This window comes from Solanum dulcamara, chromosome 7 (assembly GCF_947179165.1).
Source record: "Solanum dulcamara chromosome 7, daSolDulc1.2, whole genome shotgun sequence".
NCBI classification, from domain to species: domain Eukaryota; kingdom Viridiplantae; phylum Streptophyta; class Magnoliopsida; order Solanales; family Solanaceae; genus Solanum; species Solanum dulcamara.
The window spans coordinates 51775735-51798735 of NC_077243.1; the positions used below are offsets into that span (position 1 = coordinate 51775735).

The 23001-nt window shown below is 38.4% G+C and overlaps 1 protein-coding gene across 1 annotated transcript in view; it reads right to left on the bottom strand.

Annotated features, from left to right (window-relative positions):
- The window catches only part of LOC129894214 (mediator of RNA polymerase II transcription subunit 25), a 41663-nt gene that overhangs the window by 4991 nt on the left and 13671 nt on the right, over positions 1–23001 (bottom strand). Inside the window, exons 8-13 of the mRNA XM_055969782.1 lie at positions 17826–17893; positions 16924–17745; positions 14921–14974; positions 14668–14696; positions 3475–3543; positions 3263–3347 (exon numbers count right to left, since the gene is read on the bottom strand). Of these exons, the coding sequence (XP_055825757.1) occupies positions 3263–3347; positions 3475–3543; positions 14668–14696; positions 14921–14974; positions 16924–17745; positions 17826–17893 (1127 nt within the window). The remainder of the gene's footprint in view (positions 1–3262; positions 3348–3474; positions 3544–14667; positions 14697–14920; positions 14975–16923; positions 17746–17825; positions 17894–23001) is intronic.

Genomic DNA, 23001 nt, shown 5'->3' on the forward strand with positions numbered 1-23001 from the left:
GTCATGTTTCAAGAGCGTCGGACACTGAGGACGTGTTCACACACACACACACACAATATATATCAAAAGAATCTCCAGAGTGCGCTTTTATTTAGTGAAGCCCACATTTTTAGTGCGCTTTATACTGCAACGTGTTCTCACTCACACACACATATATATATCAAAAAGAATCTCCATAGTGCGCTTTTATTTAGTGAAGCCCACATTTTTAGTGTGCTTTATACTGCAACATGGCTTTAGCGCTTTTGACAATACTGCCGAGGACATGAGAAAATTATTGGATATTCAGGGCAGTGAAACCCTCTGACAGACAATCTAAATCTGGATATTATGTTCAAGTTGGGGGAAATTTGGTGTCTTGGAAAAGTAAAAAACAAAAATGTGGTTAGTAGATCTAGTGTAGAAACATAATATCAGGCTCGGGCAGTGACAACGTGTTAACTCATCTGGATCAAGCAACTACTGAAGGAATTGAAATTTGGAGATACTAAAGGAATGGAATTTGTGTGCAATAATGAAGCTACAGTTCACATTGTATCGAATTTAGTGTTTCACAAGAGGGCCAAACACACAGAGATTGATTGTCATTTTGTCTGAGAAAAAGTACCCTCAGGAACACATCGTCACAAGGTTTGTGCGATCAAATGATCAGCTTGCAGATATATTCACCAAGTCCATAGCTGGTCCCAGAACGAGTTATATATCTAACAAGTTTGGTACATATAATTTGTATGCACCAGCTTGAGGGGGAGTGATAGAATCCAGGGAATATTCTATAGCATGTGTAAATATAGTAGGTAGCTTGATTTACTCCTATTATAATTAGGTATTAATTTGTACTGATTAGGTATTGATTTTCTTTCCTTTTTTGGACGCATAAACTTAGCTATTTAAACCCCAATAGCTTGTGGGAATAATCAAGTTGAGTTCTCTCTCAAACTCTTGTTTTCTCACAACATTCTATGATACTTTGCTAGCTCATGAAAAAATCATGTTTCTATCCAAGTTTCAGCCACATGCACCTTGATTTTTGTCTCTAAAACATCTCTTCAAGATTAACAATCTCCTTCAAGCCCTTCATAAGTATTGAGTTTTCTACATTTAAGTCGGCACTGGTAGAGAGAAGATACAATCTGTGACTATATGTCCCATTCTGGTCAAAATTTATTATTCTCATCTTACAATCCACCAAAGACCTCTTTTGCACTTTTAATATATTCCTTAAACCTTTTTAATATGATACCATGTCGAAGTGTGTGACTATCTCATTTAAAAGCTTAAGCTTGTAGAGAGAGCACATTTTTTATTTGCTTAATTATGTCTTCAGCAATGGTCTTGGACAAGCTTCACCTCATGAGTTGAGCACTGGGAATGACTTAGGTCCAAAATCCACAATTTTAATGGTATCAGAGACAAAGCCAATCCTATTCTTGGTTACCTAATGTTAAATCCCCACTGTATATTGTCCACACTTTAAATGTTCAATCCTAGGTACACGGGATGTTAGGTCTCGATTTCTTAAGAAGATTATTGTCTCTTTTATGGTGGTCTTGACAAGCCTTACCTCATGAGTTAGGTTTAAGCAGGGGCAGATTAAAGAAGGCTCAAGGGGTGTCACGTGACACTGCTTCGTCAGAAAAATTTACTAATTATGTATACAACAACAACCCAGTGAAATCCTACAACGTGGGGTCTGGGGAGGGTAAAGTGTACGCAGACCTTACTCCTACCAAGGTAGAACGGCTATTTCTGAGAGACTCTCGGCTCAATAGAAGCATAAAAAGAGGTTGGATACTGCTAAGAAGTACAAGAAGTTCAAAGCGTTATGTGAAAGCAAATAACGAAAGCGACACAGATAAAATAGAGTAATCAAAGTACAGAGAGTAGTATATACTAACAAAAAACAGAGCACAAGAAATTATAGTGCGCTAATGCGCCTGCTAATAAGGAGAAATAACGAGACTTTGTACTAGCCTTCTACCCTAATATGGGTCCTCCACACCCTTCTATCTAAGGTCATGTCCTCGGTAAGCTGTAACTGCGCCATGTCCTGCCTAATCACCTCTCCCCAATATTTCTTCGGCCTACCCCTACCTCTTCTGAAACCATCTATGGCCAACCTCTCACACCTCCGTACTGGGGCATCTGTGTCTCTCCTCTTCAATGCCCAAACCATCTCAGTCGCACTTCCCACATCTTGTCTTCCACCGAGGATTTACTAAATATATATATATATAGTGAAAAGGGAAAAAATAAGATATAAAGGATATATAATGTAGGATGACACTCCTTAAATCAAAGTTGTGCGCAGTTCAATTGGTTTGGTGCTGAAATTCCACAGGTCGGGTTGTGTGTTAAAACCTACCTAGCCTCATTTTGATACATTTTTTATGTTTTTTTCATTGACCTTCTTTGTCACCAATCTTATTGATTAAGAATAATTTATGAAATTCAATGAATAAAAGTTGTTTAGTGATCATTTGGTGCTTTATATAAGAAAATATTTGGTACTATTTTTAATGAGGTTATTTTGAATACATTTCAGAAACAAAAAAAATTGAGAAAAAGTTGTAAAAAAAAATTAATTTAATTTTTTTAAAAGGTATAGTACTATACGTGAATTATATTTTATTTATATTTTGTTCTTTTTTTTAGTATGGTGTTACATTATTTTTTCATGTTTCTCATTTTAAAAGGTGACATCGCTGAAAAATCCTGCGTACGACACTGGGTTTTAGGATGAGTTAGGTCAAGTCCATTGTCTCTATGGAATCAATTATTCAAATTTGGAATTACTTGAAGTGGCTATTTAATCTATTATATTGTTATTTCAAGATACACGCCCATACACGGTGGAGATACATATGTGTATGAGAGTAAGAGTATCCACCTCAAATCATTGACCATAATCAAGAACAATAAACTATTGTCAACTTACATGTGTGCAGTTGACATTTCTGCAAGATCGATGCAGTAAACCAATAAAAGAACTATGATGAAATCTGGTTTTCCTCTAGCTGCAGAAACTCAGTCTTTTAACTAGAGAACACTACCATAAACGAGAATAGGGCAGTTCAAATGGATGCAAAAAAGATGCAGGCAACCTATAAGCACTAGTTTGAGGTGAACTAGCACTAGCTTGATGTCAACCTTTAGGAGTAATTCATCAAATTGGTTAAATCTAAAATAATTACATACTCTTTATTTAATATGATTATTCTCTAGCTGTAGAAACTCAATCTTTAAAGGTAAGAACACTTACAAGCTTCTTTTCTTGCAGCTGACTAAGGAATCCATGCTGGTTCATTGCCCGAAAAACTAGAAAATCCGCCTTCCCAACATATTGTCTGATCCAAAACAAAGATGTAATTTTCAGAAAGGTGTAAATTGCACTGTGTACGACTTAAGAAGAATCAGTTTCTAACGTGAAAAAGATCCACCAAGCAAAACTTTAATTGATCTAAAATGAATTACTTGTTATTCATATGATCCTGGGAAATAAGGCGAACAATTTGCATTGTTGGAGGCCAATTTGCAGCAAGCCTGACAAAAACACAAAGGACAAATCAATTCTAGATGTTAATACAGTTAAATAAACACTGCATTATGAAAGTGAAAAGAAGACTATAGATGCATAGCAGAAGAACTAAAAGATGACTTTCCAGAGTTGACATCATCTGCTTCAAATACATAAAAGTGCATCCTGGATATCACTCCTAAGTAGCTTCCACAAATCAAAAGCGGAAATTACATTTTCTTTAGGAACTTTTACATCAACTAAAGCCTCTTATACTGAAAACTAATATAATGAGTTAGATTCCTTCCACATTTATAGGCTACATAATGCGGAATTAGTAACCGTGGAGAATCAGATTCCTTCCACACATTAATCCAACATAATGCAATCTGGAGAACAGTGTTCGGGAAAGCGAGTGCTTCATCGCTTTAAGCGGTGAAGCGAAGCGAGGGTTCAGCGCTTCAGCTAGAGGCACATGAAAAGAAGCAGCTGCTTCTGGGCTTGAAGCGCAATGCAATCAGAAGCAGCGAAGAGAGAAGAGCAGCGCTTTTATTTTTTTTAATTAATAAGTGATCGATTTTAAAGAATAAAAAGAGTCGCGACTCACCTTGTCCTTAAGAAATCAAAATAGTAAGGTTTCAGTGTTTTTTCTTTTCTTTCTTCTTCTTTGTGGTGCAGTGGCACTGCTAACCTAGGATTTTTCTTCTTTTTTCTACTCTGTTTGTTACTTTGTTTTCATTTGCCCTGTTTAGCTTTGATTATTTAAATTATATATTTCTGATTTTTTTTCCTCACGGTGATCAAAATATATATTGCTGAATTGTTTTGTTTCTTAGCAATGACCAAAATGTTGTTGAATTTTTTCTTAATAATAGTCATAAAAATATAATGTTGATTATTTTTCCTAAATCTTATCCGCGATTAAAAATGGCTGACCCGGCATGAAAATACGGAAAAAAAAGTTAGTGAGACCAATATGACAACAATTGTACGTCTGTTTTGTGACAAGACAACTAAAGGGGACCCTTTTTTTAGTTTTTAATATGAATTTTTGCTTATATCTTTTGTCTCTATTTATTTTGGTCTTTTTTCTTTTAAATTGGGCTTCACTTAAACGAAGCGAGCGCTTCGCTTAAAGCGTGAAGCGACCTTGTAGCTTTTTTCCGCTTTGCGCTCCCCTAAACACTGCTGGAGAAAGTACAGCTTTCATCAAAGGAGTCACAAGCATCTAACTAATGCTGTCAGCACACCCCAAAAGTTTGCAATCTAGCTTAATCCTATTTTTCAAACACTTAAAGATAGGCTAGATCTCATGTGTCTATCCAATACTAGAGTACATCTGGAAAGGAACTCTATTTCTCTGCTACTTACATTCTTAAGTCTACCGATGAAGCAATTTCTCATATGGGATGGTTGCACGCAATGATTGACGAGATGTCCACTTTACATACAAGTAGTATTTGGGAACTTGCCCCTCTTTCTTCAGGAAATCTATTGTTGGTTATCGTTGGGTTTATGTAGTCAAAGTTGGTCCAGACAGCTAAATTGATCAGCTTAAGTCCCGCTTTTTTGCCAAAGGATATCATCAGATATTTGGCTTTATTGCAGTGATACTTTCTCTCATGTGGCTAAAATAGCATATGTCCGCCTCTTTCTATCCATGGTTGTTGTTCGCCATTGGCCTATTTATCAATTGGACATTAAGAATGTTTTTCTCTATGGCGACATTGATGATGAGGTTTATATAGAGCAAACTCTTGGTTTTGTTATTGAGGGGATGTCTAGTGGTAGTGTATGTCGATTGCACTAGTCACTATATGGTTCGAAAAAATATCCTCAAGCCTAATTTGGTAAGTACAACACAGTTATGTAGGAATTAAGCGTGACTCGTAGTGAAGATGATTATTGTGTTTTATCAACATTCAACTTCAAGCTTGTGTATTTATTTAGTGGTTTATGGATTGGCAATGATTGTCATGGTAACACTAGTCTAAACATCTCTTTCAGCACTTCCAGACAAATAATTTGGGTAGATTGAAGTTATTTTCTAGGCATTGAGGTCGCTCAGTCTAGATTACGTATTGTTATTTCACAACAAAAATATGCTTTAGACAATCTTGAGGAGACAGAAATGATGGGTTGTATACCCATTGACAATCCTATGGATCTGAATGTTAAGCTTATGCTAGGACCCATTGACACTCGAGGCTCGAGGCCATAAGCAGATCATTGGATACACAAACGTTGATTGGTGGATCACCTTCTGATAGACATTCTATGTTTGGTTATTGTATTTTAGTAGCAAGTAATTTAGTGCCTTGTTAAGACAAGAAATAGAGTGTGGTTTCTCAATCTAGTCTGGAAACATAATATCGAGCAATGGCTATGGCAACATGTGAGATAGATTGTCACTTCATCGGAGAAAAAAACTCTCAGGAGATACTGTTACAAAGTTTGTAAAGTCAAATGATCAGCTTGCATATATTTTCACCAAGTCCCTGGCCCTCGTATTAGTTAAATCTGTAACAAGATCGGTGTACATAACTTATATGCACCAACTTGAGGAGGGTGTTACACAATCACTGTATAAAATAGTGTGTTGTGTCTCACATTTATAGGGATATGGATTGTGTAAAGTATGCATATAAGTGGGCTCTGTGTAAGACAATTAATTACAAGAACAACAACATACCAAGTGAAATCCCACCCAGTGGGGTCTAAGGAGGGTAGAGTGTATGCAAACCTTACCACTACCTCAAGGAGGAAGAGAGGTTGTTCCGAAAGACCCTCGGCTCAAGTGCTTCAAACCCAAGTAAAAAAGAAGAAGAAACAATGAAGAAAGCATAGCAGTAAATAAGAAAGGCAAATGTAAAGTCTAAAAGAAAGAAACAATACAACTGGAGGGCAGATGTGTATTGTTTACAAGAATCAAAGATTAATGGAGATATAAGAGGGGTTATTAAAGAGAGATGGGCAAATAGAAGGGTCAGACATGCACAATTAGAGGCTGGTGGAACAAAAGGGGGTAATCATTATTCTATGGGATAGCAGTATTTGGGAGGGAGAAGTTTGTGAATTAGGGGCTTACTATATCACATGTAAGTTCACTGGGAAAGTGCAAGTTTTTGAATGGCATCTATCTAGTGTATATGCTCTTAATGATAGAGATGAAAGGGAGGAAGTGTGGGGTGAACTGGGGGCAGTAAGGAGTCTGTTTAGTGGACCTTGGGTGGTGGTTGGGGATTTCAATGTAGTAAAGTACCCAACAGAAAAGAAGAACTGCAAAAGATTCAATAAGGCGATGGAAGATTTCTCTGATTTTATAAAAGATATAGAATTACAAGATTTACCAATGACAGGTGGTAGATTCACATGGAGGAAAGGGGACAGACATGATATTGCAGCAAGACTAGACAGATTTTTGATATCTGAGGAATGGGAAGTTTCCTTTAGGAAGATTAAGCAATCAATCTTACCTAGAGTAACATCTGACCAAAATCCTTTGTTATTGGAATATGGCAACTGGAAGAAACCAACCTCTTACTTCAAGTTTGAGAACTGGTGGCTACAGACTCAAGATTTCAAGGAAAGAATTAAAGAAGGGTGGCGTTTTGTAACTTATGTTGGAAGACCAGATTATATACTAGGTTGCAAGCTGAAACTACTAAAAGTCAAGCTGATAGAATGGAGAAAAACACTTCATGGCAACCTTGGTTTGCAAAAACAGTGTACTCTCAACCAACTAGTTGACTAGATTTGATTCAAGATCACAGAGCACTTTCTGATGATGAGTCCTACTTGAGAGCAGTACTGACAGTGGAGTTGGAGGAAATTGCCAAGAGGGAGGAAGTGGCTTGGAGGCAAAGATCTAGGTCCCTTTGGCTCAAGGGGACAGGAATTCAAAATATTTCCACAGGATTGCTAACTGTCACAAGAGGTACAACAACATTGACAAAGTAATCATAAATGGAGCCAATGTTACTGAACCAGATGGGATCCACGATGAAATAATTAGTTTCTACCTGAAACTATAGACTGAAACAGAAGTATGGAGACCTCAGTTCAATTCTAGATTCCAACTTATGGTCAGTGAAGAGGATAATATAGCTTTGCAATGTCAATTTGAAGAACAGGAAATCAAAGACAGTGTGTTCTCATATGCACGGGACAAGGCCCCAGGCCTTGATGGTTTCTCAATGGCCTTTTACATACAGTGCTGGGATGTGATTAAGGAGGAAGCGGTAGCTGCCATCCAGAATTTCCATGATCAGGGCTATTTTGGAAAAAGTTTCAATGCTACTTTCATAGCTCTGATCCCCAAGAAGGTGAGATGCAGTGAAAGATTTCAGGCCAGTTAGCCTGATTGGGAGCTTCTACAAAATCATATCAAAGATCCTAACAGAAAGACTCAAGAGGGTTATGCCAAAGTTAGTTGATGACCAACAAATGGCCTTCATAAAGTGTAGGCAAATTATGGATGCCATTCTGGTGGCCAATGAATGTGTAGATGTGAGAAACAGATCCAATGTTCCAGGAATTCTTTGTAAGTTAGACATAAAGAAAGCTTATGATCATTTGAACTAGGAATATTTGTGGAGTACACTCCGGAGGATGGGGTTTGGAAATACCTGGATAAAATGGATGAGGTTTTGCATGACCACAGTGAAGTTTTCTGTTTTGATCAATGGTACACCATCTGGTTTCTTTTCCTCGGAGAGAGGATTGAGACAAGGAGATCCCCTTTCTCCTCTTCTGTTTATCCTAGCTATGGGAGGTCTAAGTGATATGTTGAAGACTGCTCAAACAAACAACAGAATTAGGGGCTTCAAGGTGCGTGAGGGGGATGCATTGGGAGTGTCTATATCCCATTTACAATATGTTGATGACTCATTAGTGCTCTGTAATGCAGAGAGTGAACAACTGACACCTAAGGGTTATTTTTATTTTGTTTGAAGCAATATTTGAACTTCATATAAATTGGGGAAAGAGTTTTATTTACCCTGTGAATGAAGCCCCAGAGATCAGTTCACTGGCAAACATTCTAGGTGGCAAGATAGGTGAGCTTCCCACCACCTATCTTGGCATGCCTTTGGGAGCAAAGAGTAAATCTTTGAGCATCTGGAACTCAGTGGTGGAAAAGTGTGAAAAGAAATTGGTTAATTGGAAAAGTCAATACTTATCCTTGGGTGGTAGAGTCACACTGATCAACAGTGTTCTTGAGGCCATGCCAACTTATATGATGTCCCTTTTCCCTATGCCTAGGAAGATCATTGAAAAGTTGGATGCCATGAGAAGGAATTTTCTATGGCAAGGTAATGGAGAAGGGGGAAAGAAATTTCACTTGGTCAAATGGGATGCTTGCATAACAAACCAAAAATAGGGAGGTTTAGGAATTAAGAACCTAAAAGCTCACAATAAGAGCCTTCTGTTAAAATGGTTTTGGAGACTAGCAACATATGAACATGGCTTGTGGAAGGAAATCATCATTGCAAGATATGGTAAGGAAGGATTTTGGACTACTGAGGAGGTCAATATTCCTTATGGTGTGGGTTTATGGAGAACTATCAGAAATCAGTGGCCAAGAATGTGGAGTAATTCTACTATCAGTGTGGGAAATGGGTTGAAAACCTTGTTCTGGAATGATATATGGGTGGGACAAACACCTCTGAGACAACACTTTCCAGACATCTACATTCCCAATCAACAGAAAATGGCTACAATTCTAGAAGTCAGAAATGAACAAGGCTAGAACCTGACCTTTAGAAGGTTCCTCATTGACTGGGAAGTGGAGAGAATGATTCAATTCTACATCATCTTGGAACAAACCAAGAACCTCACAGATGAGGAAGACAAATTGAAATGGAAGCTGGATAAAGATGGCAGGTTCAAGGTGAAATCAGCCTACAAACTACTAGGCATTTCAACCAAAACCAAGGAGATGTGGCCTTGGAAGATGATCTGGAAAGGGAAGATACCACATAAGGTGGTCTGTTTCACATGGCTTGTTGCAAGACAAGCTGTTTTGACTCAGTACAACTTAATGAAAAGGGGAAGACAGTTATGCTCCAAACGTTCTTTTTGTGAATCTGAGACAGAGACAATAAACCATCTTTTTTTGCACTGTAGAGTGACTGAGAAACAATGGAATCTTTTCATTAACCTGAGGGGTATTAGATGGACCATGCCTAGGAATACTGCAGAAGTTCTAGCATGTTGGAATAGAGATGGAAATTAGTCAGGAAAGGAGAGATGGAAGATTGTCCCTGCCTGCATCTGGTGGACTATATGGAAGGAAAGAAATCAGAGGTTGTACGAGAACAAGAGCATCCCATTCCAAAGCATTAAATTGAACTGCCTAGTGACCTTTTATTTTTGGTGTATCCACAATGTACCTAAGGATCCGGGGGACATCACTCTATTTTTTTAGATAGTTTATGAGGGAGACAGGTGTTTAAATTCTTTTGACTTTCCCTTTATACTTATGATGTAATTACTACAGGAGTTCACTATTGGTGTACTTCTTTGTTTATAATACTAGTTAACTTCATCAAAAAAAAAACAATAATAGCAGCAAAATAGTGTGCTAATAGAAACATGATACACAACATAATACGCTAAGCCTCCACTAACCTTCACCCCTATTAACCTTTAACCCTAATACGCATCCTCCACTCCTTCCTATTCAGGGTCATGTCTTCGGTAATATCCAGTTGCGTCAAATCCTGTCTAATCACCTCTCTCCAATATTTCTTCGGCCTACCTCTACCCCTCCAATTATCCCCTACAACCAGCCTCTCGCACCATCTCACTAGGGCATCAACACACCTCCTTTGCACATGTCCAAACCATCTCAGCCCCGCTTCCCTCATCTTGTCCGCCACGAAGGGTACTCCTACCTTTCTCCCTAATAAACTCATTCCTAATCTTGTCACTCCTAATATGTCCACACATCCATCTCTACATCCTTATTTCCGCAACATTCATCTTCTGAACATGAGAGTTCTTGACTAGCCAACACTCCATACAACAAGGACGGTCAAACCACCACTCTATAAAACTTCCCTATAAGTTTGGGTGGTACCTTCTTATCACACAATACTTTAGAAGCAAGCCTCCATTACATCCATGCCGCCCCAATGCGATGTGTGACATCATTGTCGATGTCCCCACTATCCTGGAGTACGGACCCAAAATACTTAAAAACTCTCTCTTGAGAATAGGTTGTGTGGCAAGCCTCACTTCCACCTCCGATTCATCTAACACAACACCAAATTTGCACTTCAAATACTCTGCCCTGCTCAACCTGAACCCTTTGGACTCTAGAGTCTGTCTCCAAACCTTCAACCAAGCATTAACTTTGTCTCGTGTCTCATCAACCAATACTATGCAGTCTGCAAATAACATACACCAAGGAACCTCCTCCTGAATAGTCCGCGTCAACTTATTCATCACCAAGGCGAACAGGAAAGGACTAAGAACTGATCCCTGATGTAACCCCATACTGGAAAGTGTTCCGAGCCTCCACCTACCATTCTAACCCGAGTCTTAACTCCATCATACATGTCATCTATCGCTTTAATATACACCATTGGGACACCTTTAGCCTCCAAAAACCTCCAGAGAACATCCTCGGGACTTTTTTATAAGTCTTTTCAAGGTCAATGAACACCATATGAAGGACACTCTTCCTTTCCCTATACTTCTCCATCAGTGCATAAGATTGATGGCTCCAGTAGTCGAACGTCCTGGCATGAATCCAAATTGATTCTCAAAAATTGACACCCCTTTCCTCACCCTCATCTCCACCACTCTTTCTCAAACCTTCATAGTATGGCTTAGCAATTTGATACCCCTGTAATTATTATAGTTTTGGATATTACCCTTGTTCCTGTACAATGGAACCATTGTACTCCACCTCCATTCGTCAGGCATTCTTGCCGTCTTAAGAATGGCATTGAATAACCTAGTCGACCACTCCACGCCTGCCTTGTCTGTGCTCTTCCAAAATTCCACCGGAATCTCATCGGATCGGATCGCTCTTCCCTTTCTCATCCTGCTAATAGCGCGTCTAACCTCTTCAACCCTAACACACCTACAATACCCAAAGTCTCGTAGTCTATCAGAGTGCACCAAATTACCCAACACAATGTTTCTGTCCCCTTCTTCGTTTAAGAGTTTGTGCAAGTATGTTTGCCATCTTTGCTTAATAGAGGTCTCTTTCACCAACACCTTGCCTTCCTCATCCTTGATGCACTTCACTTGATCCAAATCGCGAGCCTTTCTCTTTCTCTCGCTTTTGTGAGCCTATACAATTTCTTATCCCCACCTTTGTCTTCTAGATAGACATACAAGCGTTCAAAATTGTCGTCTTAACAGCCGTGACAACTACCTTAGCTTCTGTCTTTGTCGTCTTATATACTTCCTTAAGCATCCGCTTTCTTCCTCGTCCACGCACTCCGCTAACTTTGTATATGCAACCTTCTTTGCTTCCACTTTGCCTTGAACTTCTTCATTCCACCACCAAAATTACCCCTCGATATCCCTAGCACCTCTGTAGCTGCTTCCCTAATGCAATTAGCTATAAGACAATTAGTTAGCACGTCTTAATTGTATTTTTCTCATGTCTTCACTTCTCGCACTCCATTCTTAAGATCATGTCCAATAATTCATTTTCTAAGCCTATTGCATTAACCTCAAAGGTTTTGCATGCCTTCACCATAAACAGCTTTCTTCATTTTGATATGGAAATTCCAGATAGAGTTTGAACAATTTGTTAATTAACAGAATTGTCACCATGCCATAGAAGAGAGTGTCATTGTAAGATTGAGATGAATAATAAAATCTTGAGCCATGTGTTGGTACTAAATCCATGATTTGTGGTGAAATTGAAGAAAAATTCAATTCATGAGGCAATTCTCCTTCTTCATCAACATTGCAGCTTCTTGGGCAAATGCTCCCCTCTAAGTCAGACATCATCCGTGTAAGCTCCAATGCTGGAGCTTAATGGATAGAGGGTCGAGTATAACCGTTGGGGAAAGGGTGTCAGGTTTAGGAAGGCATGGGGCTTGGGCTATCAATTTAGCCTTCTAGATCTACATTTCCTTTTTTTCTTCTTTTTAGACCTGTATTATAGTATAGTATACCTGGTCCATTTTCTTTGAAGTATTAGGCCAGTTCTCTATTTAATTCGTCCTGAAATATTATTTGTGAATTGACGCCCCACCTCTTTGGCATGTGGCTTTTTAAAATCAAAGGCTAGAGGCACGTGTGTTGTATATGTGGCCAGAACTCTCTAGGGATTTGACGAGTGCAAGGCTTAATAGACAAACCCCTTCGCTAATGGCGATACCTTTGTCGCTGCAATCTGCCTTCCAGACGTGACTTTGTGTGACCATCTGAAATTTCATAACTCCATTCTCCGTCAATCAATGCTAGCTTAAACAGAAGACTTTCAATTGATTTGTTGATACAAATTCTAAGTCAGTGAAGGTGAGTCTTCTTTTTGGTATCTTCATCAAACAAAGTTGCACTGCACAGATCACCTATAAATTTAAAGGCGCTTTCTGATCAAGCATGGACTAGAATTCCGAATACTTTTATCCATCTATAGTCAGATTTTGAATCCTTCATTGTCAACCCTGTAACCAGCAAACACAATTCCAGAGATAACCTTCTGGCTTTCCAATATAAATTTTGCACCTTGATTCTAAATGCTTCTTGACGAGAAGGCATTTTGAAAAAGAAATGATTATGCGCAATTGGCGTCACCTACAGGCCGACAGTCACCTTCTATCTGTTTAGAAACCATTTGTGAACAACTTTTTGATTTGGAGATACGTTGAAAGGATCATTAAATCTCCCAAATAGTCATTTGTTAAGAAAATGGGCGCTATTTGCTTCAGCCTCTAAAACTGATTTTGATTTTGTTGTGGACAGCTAAAGCACCATTTGTTTCCATTGAAGGCCTAAGTCTGGATTTGCTACTTCAAAATAAGTTATTGCCTGATTCTGGGGTTTCCATTATGTCGCCGGTTGTTGTGGTCTCCATAGAAATCTCAGGATTTTGTATTTAATGTCACCATCCTCCATTGTCAATAATTTCTAGAATGATCACCAATGATTTCCAGTCACCCAACCAAACTTCAATTTGAACAAACCTACCATAGCTGTTAAGCTCTGTATAGGTAGGCCTCTATCTTCATACCCCATCTAAAGCAAAGATTACCCTTTCCCTGTGAAGCCTCTTTCAAAACACCACACACCCACCTCAAGTTGCTTTCGTAGATTCTGATCTTGCTAATGAACCTTCTGCTGCACTTCTAAAGTAAAAATTATCTGACCTGATCTTCAATAATGTCGATTAATTCAAATGACTTATCTCCAGCTGAGAAATAGGCTCTCCCCTCCTTCAAGGAGAAAAGAAGCTCATCAAAAAAGGAATGAATCCAATTAGAAAAGGTGTTTTTTGAAAATTAGCTCATTTCCAAGATGAGAAAATTTTGAAAAGGTAAATGTGTTGTAGAATAATGTCTCAGTTTTAGATAAAGGAATTTTATAAAAGATAAATCTCTCACAAAACAACAAGTTTCTAAAACTTAATCAGGAATTCCTTGGTGTCTACCATTTATTGATCTTGCTAAATTTGAGAGATCAAGTATATCATGACACTAGAGTTCTTTAGGTGTAAAATAAAAGATCTTGCAATTTGAAGATGGAAAAGACAATAGCATAGCTAAACTTAATAAAATACAACTACCAAATCTCCTTACAACTTATGAAAGACAAAATATAGTCCAATACAACAAGGAATGACACCGTTGCAACAACGAGAACAACATACCTTGTGAAATTCCACAAGTGGGGTCTAGGGTAGGTAGAACACACGCAAACCGTACTACTATCTCGAGGAAGTAGAGAGGTTATTTCTGAAAGACCCTCGGCTCAAGTGCAGAAAATCCAAGCACAAATAAGGAGACAGTGAAGAAAATATAGCAAGTAACAAGAAAACAGTGCAAAGCCTACCAGAAGGGAGCAAAACAACAAAAAGACAGTACGATAATCGAAACACAATAAACAACATACTAGGATTGTTTATTGTAAGAGGGATTGTGAAATCATTAAATCAAGCATTTATGAAAATGAAAACTTACGATTCAGAAGCTGTGGCGCTCCTATACCCCTGCCACAAGAAATTAGATCACAAGATTTTGTACAATCAGTAGAGATCCACCAAACCATTTTACAACATGAAGAGATAATTACACAATACTTATCTCTTAACACAAAAGCTGGAGTGCCTTCTTTAAGACACTATCACTTAATGATAACCACTAGAAAAAGATCAAAAAACACAAAAGAACTTGTAATAACTAGAAATTCCGATAAGATTAATTATAAGCATACCTCTAATCTGGTAATAAATACAGGTTGGCCCTGTCTCTGACCAGATAAGTTCCCCTGCAACATTTTCATTAAAAATTATCAGGAGTACTTCATTTACATCATACAGAAATCTAGCTTCCTGTAGGTAGTTTCTAAAAGAAAACAAGATAAGGGAAAACATGAACACGATCGGGATGACGAAAAATATATACCAAAATAATCAGAGTTCTTGAAAAGAACAGGCAGTAAAAAAAATTGAATAGATACCAACCCAATTTCTCATCATTGTATACAACTTGCATATCATTACACTATTCAAGGGTATAGACATATCCTAAGTAAAAACTATAAGTTCAAAATTGTGTTCTTACAACCTCAAAGCATGATGCTGCTGGTTCTGCGCGAAGTCTCAAACTATCGTTTCTTTCAAAAGTTATAGTATTTGGTTATGTATCAGAATAAGTTCTCTCCTCAGCCCGAAACATCGGAGCGACAGTTAGTAATTCAGCAATATTATGTTATGGTCCAAGCAAATCAAACTGTAAGGTGCCTTAGGAAAACAGTGCAAGTTGCCTTTTTTCAAAGAAGACTTACGAAGCATTATAGGCCTCAGCTATCTTTTACCTCATCGAAATAACTATACCAGAGTAAAGAAAGCATTAGAGGAACAAACAAGTAAAAGAGCCAGCTGAATTCAAAATTATTACCCCTCTCAACTATATGCATATCACTGAATTCAACAAAAGCAAAAACTACATTGCTTATCTGGTAGAACATTTGCTGAAGTTCAAACCCACATGGTTAGTTTTAGCTTACAATTTTGGTCTAACCCTTAGCATCACAAGATGGCATGTTTAGAACTTCACTTTGGCTGCCATACTATTCTAAAAGAGTACTCATATGGCAAGCGTTAAGTGTAAGCATTGTGCAACATTTACCCATCAATGTGGAAGCTTAATCAGACTACATTTTGCATGGAAACACTTTTGTTTCAGTTGCCCAAAAACGTAATTTGGAAACACCAGCATGAACTACACTAATTTAAATCATCCTCATACTTACCCACCAGTCCACCCACAAAATCAAACTCCATCTTACCTCTTAGTATTGTTCCTTCATTATCTCTGTAATAATTACATCTGGCACATCAGGTTCATCTTCTAAGATAAACATCTCAATTGAATCACAAAGAAGGAACCCAGCAACTAAACACGAGGTAGCAGCTAGGGCTGAAAAGACAACTAAGATCGGAGATAGCTGGTTTTCCACAAAATCTATTTATAATAGAGCATATATTCATTTCCAAATCCACTTTAAAGTTTTCTTTGCCAATTTACAGAATTCTCAGGAAACTACTCATATTTCCCTCTTAAATATAAAGGCATTTTAATAATCAAATAATATAGGCAACTGGATATCAAACACCCCAAAAAACATCAATTTAGACATTTACAATTGCGAATCCAACAACAAATGAAAGGATGAGACTGGCTGTGATACTTTATAGCTGGTACCAAGAGAAATGGTGCAAATGTCGTAGTCAATGGCAACCCACTAGAGCCTATGGAGAGCCCGCCCATTAAAGCCACCCTTAAATCATAATCACCATATATATGCAATAAACACCTAACAGTTACTACTATCATAAAATAATCTTTGGCATTGTGACGCTGAATTGTTATATTGAAATGACTACATTGTTACACCACATAACAGAAGAGAGATTGACAGAAAGAAAACATAAATCCCATTTTTGCAGTGTCAGATATAGAAATCTCAGCAGATACTTTATGGCCAAATGGTTTCAGAATTAGACTGATTGATTTCAAGCAAAATAAGAAGTGCCAGCAGAGAACATCAAGAAAATATAACCTATGACATTCTTAAAGAACATATATATATGATTCCTATTTTATATGTAGTCCAGACAATGAAAATTTAAAAGGATGAGTTAGTTTCTATACGAAGTTAGGAACAGAGTCCACAGTCCAACTTCAGCCTTTCTACTGATTAATCGGTCTTACCTCCCAAACTTTCACATATTTTGATTGAGCTGATGGCAATGTAGCAGATGTTTGCTGTTGAGATAGAGGCATGTTAGCTGATGTGCTGTTCACACCAACAGGTTGCATGCCTGGTTGTCCTTGTTGAGACATCCCTGGAGTAGGCATCATTGTGCCAGTTCCGGAAGGCAAACCAGTTGCACCCAGCCCAGTCAGCATATTCTGGTTCATCCCTGTCCCACTTGCCATCATTTGTGTGCCTGGTAGATTACCTTGACTCATTCCAGGAACTGTTTGACCAGTCATACTAACACCTCCTTGGTTATTACTCAAAGGCTGTGACATGCTAATGTTTGAATTCCCAGACATACTGGGAGCAGTTGAAGTGAATGAAGAAGGAGCTGAGTTTTGCGTATTCTGTCCACTTCCTGCTAGTGGAACAGACCCAGTTATTGTTGTCACGCCTGATTGCCCAGATGATAATACAGTTTGAGAAGCAGGGACGGAAGACGCCATTCCACTAGATATCATACTTGAAAGCATAGGGGTGCCGCCCATAGATTGCAGTCCTATAGAAGTTCCCCCGGCTAGTGCTTGGCGTGCCTGAGCAACATCGTTCAAGATTTTGACATTTGCTGCTGCTGCAGCAACCGGACGTAACGACTGAGTTATGCCACTGACTATGGGTTTCATCTCCTGAACATTCTCAGTATGTGATGCCATCTCCTGGGAAACAGAAAGAGGAGAAGAAGTTTGCAAGCTTGGAACAGGTTGAAGAGCAGGACGAACAGATGGAATATGTGAAAATGCAGGTCCAGTCATGGAGGTCACAGTGTTGGGCTCCTGAAAAAGAATGTTATAATATCATAGCATCTATGAAAATGTCTGTGTAGCAAGCAGGAGTACAAGTTGTTGAATCTTACAATTTTTACAGTTGCAGGAGGAATATTTCCAGCGGAAATTGATGGTCGACTCATAACAGACACATTTGCTGAGAGGTAAATAGAAAAGAAAATCAGTATCCCTCCAAAAATATAATTGCAGAGTAATCTATATATCCCAGGATACTCTATATTAGAATACAGTAATACTAAGAGTATCTTTTAAAACATTGATCCAGTCTGCATCCTGTACCAAAGGAAATTGATTCTTTTTGGACTTGTATTAACTAAAAATGTAATTTTAGAGAGTTCTCAACATTACGTAACATAACTAATCCTCAGATAAGATAAAAAGATGTAGAAATGTAAAAAAAGCCAAAAGTATCATCACCACGTGTCCACATTTACATCTCAACCAAATTAAGGAAAGACTAGATGAGGGATAAATTGCAAATTTTAGCAATAGACAGTAGACACCTAAGTTGTTCGGACTCGGGTGCGGGTGTCCGATACGGGTGCGGATCTAGAGGTCGGATCCTCTATGATCTAAATTTTAAGATTTGGGGATACGGACCCATGTATGGATACGGGTGCGGGGATTCGGCTAAAAATAATTCAAATATCTAAAAATAGAGTAATTAAACCTAAATTATGAGATTTTATGTGGAAAACTTAAGGAGAATATTGATCAAGAGGAGAATCTTGGAAGGATAAAAGGGAAGGGAGTGACAATAGAAATTTATATATACAAGGTATTCCATGTTCTTCAATTTCACCTTAGTTTTTGTTTTGATTATAGAAATCATTGAATCTTTCCAGAATTTCTCCCTCGAATTTGGTCAAAGTACCCAAATCGGTTGACCAGATCAGGTATGGATCCCACAACACGCCGTGTCGACACGGGTGCGGCACTGAAAGTGAAGAGTCCGAGCAACTTAGGTAGACACTACAGCTGTATTAAGAGTTGAACAGTTCAGCAATCAGCCGTCAATCCAACATATCTTGCTTGAACTCCCAAAATTGAAACAAATTATACATCAGCAAGATTAAACAGAAGAAAAAGGTACAGTAGAGTGAAACCATTCCCAACAATATATCAGGATGAATAAAGTTTAACTAGTGGTTTTACTTGTTTTTTCTATGGGTTAAATGTTTTGTCTTTTCAACAGCTTGACCCTGCCAAATTCCAAATAAAGTGGGGGATATAATTATTAATTGTTCATTTTCCTCTTTTGCACATTTGGACTTTGTTAGTTTTTAGGTATACTTTCATAGTATTGTTAAGTGTTCCACACTGGACAAGTATAAATATCGTCATTGTAAAGTCTGCGTATAAAGGAATAGAAGTGTGAGAAACTAAAGTCACGCGTTCCCATAAACTTTTCCCCCGTGTTCTTTGGTATTAGCAAGAAAAATATCCACTGTGCAACATACAGCGACTTCAGCGAGAGAGAAACCGTTGCCCTGCAGTTATTTCTGCTGACAGTAAGGTTGTCTGCGTCAAACTATTTTTCATCGGTATTGTGCACAGTGCAATACCAACACCACCACAAGTCCATCGGCGTCTGGTGACCTAGTCCTAGCAAAGACCATTACACACGCGGGTAACAGACCAGAGAATTCCAGCGAGATCAAGCCACATGCCGGCGCCTGAGAGGTTTTCTGGCCATCTTCCAGCGACACACTTTCTTCTGTCATGTTCGTCAGGTCATTCTGGCCAGCAGAACACCACCTTCAAGCGAACAGCTTGAATTACCGGCGACTCCCAGACTTCCATCTTTTATCCTTGAGGTCACCTAGCCTGTCTGAGTCCATCTTGCAGTGTTTTCGAAAGCAGGAAGCAAAAAAAGCGAGACAAAACACTAGTGGTCAATGAAGTGGGTTGAGAACCATGAGGTCTCGGGTTCAAATCCAGCAGAGATAAAAATACTAGGTGATTTCTTCCCATCTGTCTTAGCCTTGGTGGACAGAGTTACTTGGTACCTGATGGTGGTGAGAGGTGACAGTTATCCCGTGGAATTAGTTGTGGGGCGCGCAAGCTGGCTCAAACACCACGGTTATCAAAAAAAAAGAGAGAAGAGAAGTGCGTTTTTATACAATTATAATAATTGATTATACAAACTGAAAAATAATCTTTAATACTATTAAAATTGAAGGAAATTATATAGACTAATCAACTATATAAACTGAATTTATAACTATTTAATACTATTAAAAAAAGAGAGAAAGAAACAGAAAAGTTATATAAACAAAAAAAATTGCAGCAACTTTCCTCTTCATCGACAGATTCAGAGAAGAAGAAAAAATCAATTTCTTCCCCACCAGTGAAATTCAAACATTTTCAAATAAGGAAAAAAACCAGCTTCCAACACCAATCATTGAAATTCGCGGGTCGAAGAGAAGGGAAAAAACAGCTTCTTGCCCAATAAAATTCGATTTTTTTCAAAGAAGAAGAAGCACCAGGTTCCTAACCTAACCCATTGAAATTCAAAGGAGAAGAGAAGATGTAAAATTACCTCTTTTTTTGTCAAGATTCTTGATAAGAAACCCAGGAACTTCCAGAAAGAGCAGTGTGTATGCAGCAAGAACAGCCAAAAATTTCATTTTTGCTAAATTTGAAGCCCTCCTCTCTTTCTTCTTCAAATTTGCGCACAAAGAAGTGATTGTTTCATCGCTTTGCACTTCACAGACTAAGTGTTCGCTTCTTCGATGTTGTCTCACCTCACCGACAAGAGGATGTACCTGCGCAGTTCGCTTCTTCGATGTTGTCTCACCTCACCGACAAGAAGGATGTACCTGCGCTTCTCGTCGCTTTAAGCAATGAAGCGCACACTTCTGATAACACTAATCCCAAGTACTTTCTATATCTTGCGATCAACAGATCTACCTTTTCCAGCAATTCCAATCACTAATCCAGCTAGATCTAGCTTTTCCAGCGACATCTCTAATATTCTCTAGCACTTTGGGGTTCAATTGAAGTCTCTAATTTGCCAAAGTCACTGTTCAGATTTTTCGACCACCTTCCAACTATTTTTTCGGTAAATCTAATTTTATTTTCCAAAGTATACACTAAAGCCGCTTTCTTGGGTATCCATTGTGGATATTTACTAATCCTTTGTTAGAACTCTCTTCAATCCAATATTATGACGCTTGGTTTTGGATGTTTTTAGTTCCAAAAACAAGGATACGGAAACTAAACCCCATTATTACTCCGTAACCTTTCATTAGAGGTTCTAACTATTTAGCATGGGCCTCTTCTGAAGGGAGGAATAGTATTTCAGTGAAATAGCTTTCACCCTACTCCAACAGTCACTTGTTTGGTCGCAATTTTGGGAGGATACAATTTCACTGCTTGTGATGTGAATTGTGATCAATCCTACACCTTCCTTGCCATCCCATATCGTGTTCCACAATCTCCCTCTTCCACCTCGTGTCCATGGTAGACCTTGGTTTAATCATAACCTAACTACTAGACGTGATGGGCTGGCTCTTTGAGCCATAAAATGTTTGTTTAGCTTTAGCTCTATCCTTGCTTTTTGATCAGGAAAGGAGGGATGCAACACGAGGACTTCTCAGGAGGGTCACCCATTGTAGTACTATTCTTGCCCAAGCAAGCTTATCTTCGGAGTTCTGATGGGATTCGATGCTCAAGGGCAATCATTGCTATTCTCCCGACTTCCATTGGTACCTGTTATATGCAGTTTAGACTCAAACTTATTTCACTTCCTTCTCTTCGGACCCATCTGACGTCTTTGTTGTCTTGCTCGCGATCTGGCCAACACCAATAAAGCTTATCTTACCAATTACCCGGAAACTCCAACTCCCTCTCCTCCTACAACACAGCTAGCATTGCCACTACTCACATAATCATCACCAACATCCTCTACCGAGAAAGATTGATTCACCTCCTTTAACTGAGGATCCACTTCCACCTTTTAGTCCACTACTGTTGTTCGAAAAGGTATACGCTCTAATTGTATCATGCTCACTTATACCAGTTTGAGTTATCATCATATATCCCCATCACATCATGCTTTCACTTCATATTTATCCTATGTTTCAATTCCTAAATCAACTAGCAAAGCTTTATCATGCAGGTCGGAGACGAGTAATGATTTAGGAGATTTTTGTTTCACACTCTAGAGTTACTTGAGAACTTATTCCTCTTCTTCCAGGTAAATATATTGTCGATTCTTTGTGGTGCATACAGTAACAGATTTTTTTGATAACTGTGGTGTTCGGGCTAATTCCACAGGATATATGTCACCTCCCACCAGTAACAAGTATCAGGTAACTATGTCCACCAAGGCTAGATGGAAGAAATCTAGATTTTTATAACAATGGTGTTCGGGCTAGTTGCGCGCACCTCGACTAATTCCATGGGATACCTGCCACATCCCACTAGCAACAGGCTTCAGGTAACTATGTCTACCAAGGCTAGAACATATGCAAAAAAAAAAATCTAGATGGTCAAATTGATCGACTTAAGGAGGTTAACTGCAGATAAATGTTCTCGACTACTGTGCTATTTTATTGCTAAAATTGCATCTCCCCTTTTTTTGTCTCTGGTAGTTGTTTGCTATTGAATCCTTCATCAGTTAGACATCAAGAATGTCTTTCTTTATGGTGATCTAGAAGATGTGGTATGAATTAACCGCCAGGCTTTATTGCTAAAAGGGGTCTACTGGACTTGTATGTTGATTGCACCTATCTTTACAACAACAACAACAACCCAGTGAAATCCCACAACATGGGGTCTGGGGAGGGTAGAATGTACCCAGACCTTACTCCTACCAAGGTAGGACGGCTGTTTCCTGGAGACCCTCGGCTCAGTAAAAGCATAAATGCATAAAAAAAATGTTAGATAAGAATAGAAAATTAAAAGCTTTATGAGAAAAACAACAAACAAATAACGAATAGATAACAAATAATTACAAATAAATAAATACAAATAACAAATAACGATTAAATAAATAAATGAAAGCGTCACAGGTAAAATTGAGTAATCAAAGCATAGAAGTAATAAATAATAACAGAAATCAGAAGTCAAAGCGCAAGAGATCGTAATGCACTACTACGCCTATGAATAGAGAAGAATAACGAGACTATAAACTAGCCTTCTACCTTAATGTGGGTCCTCCACACCCTCCTATCTAAGGTCATGTTCTCCGTAAGCTGTAACTGCGTCATGTCCTGTCTAATCACCTCTCCCCAATAC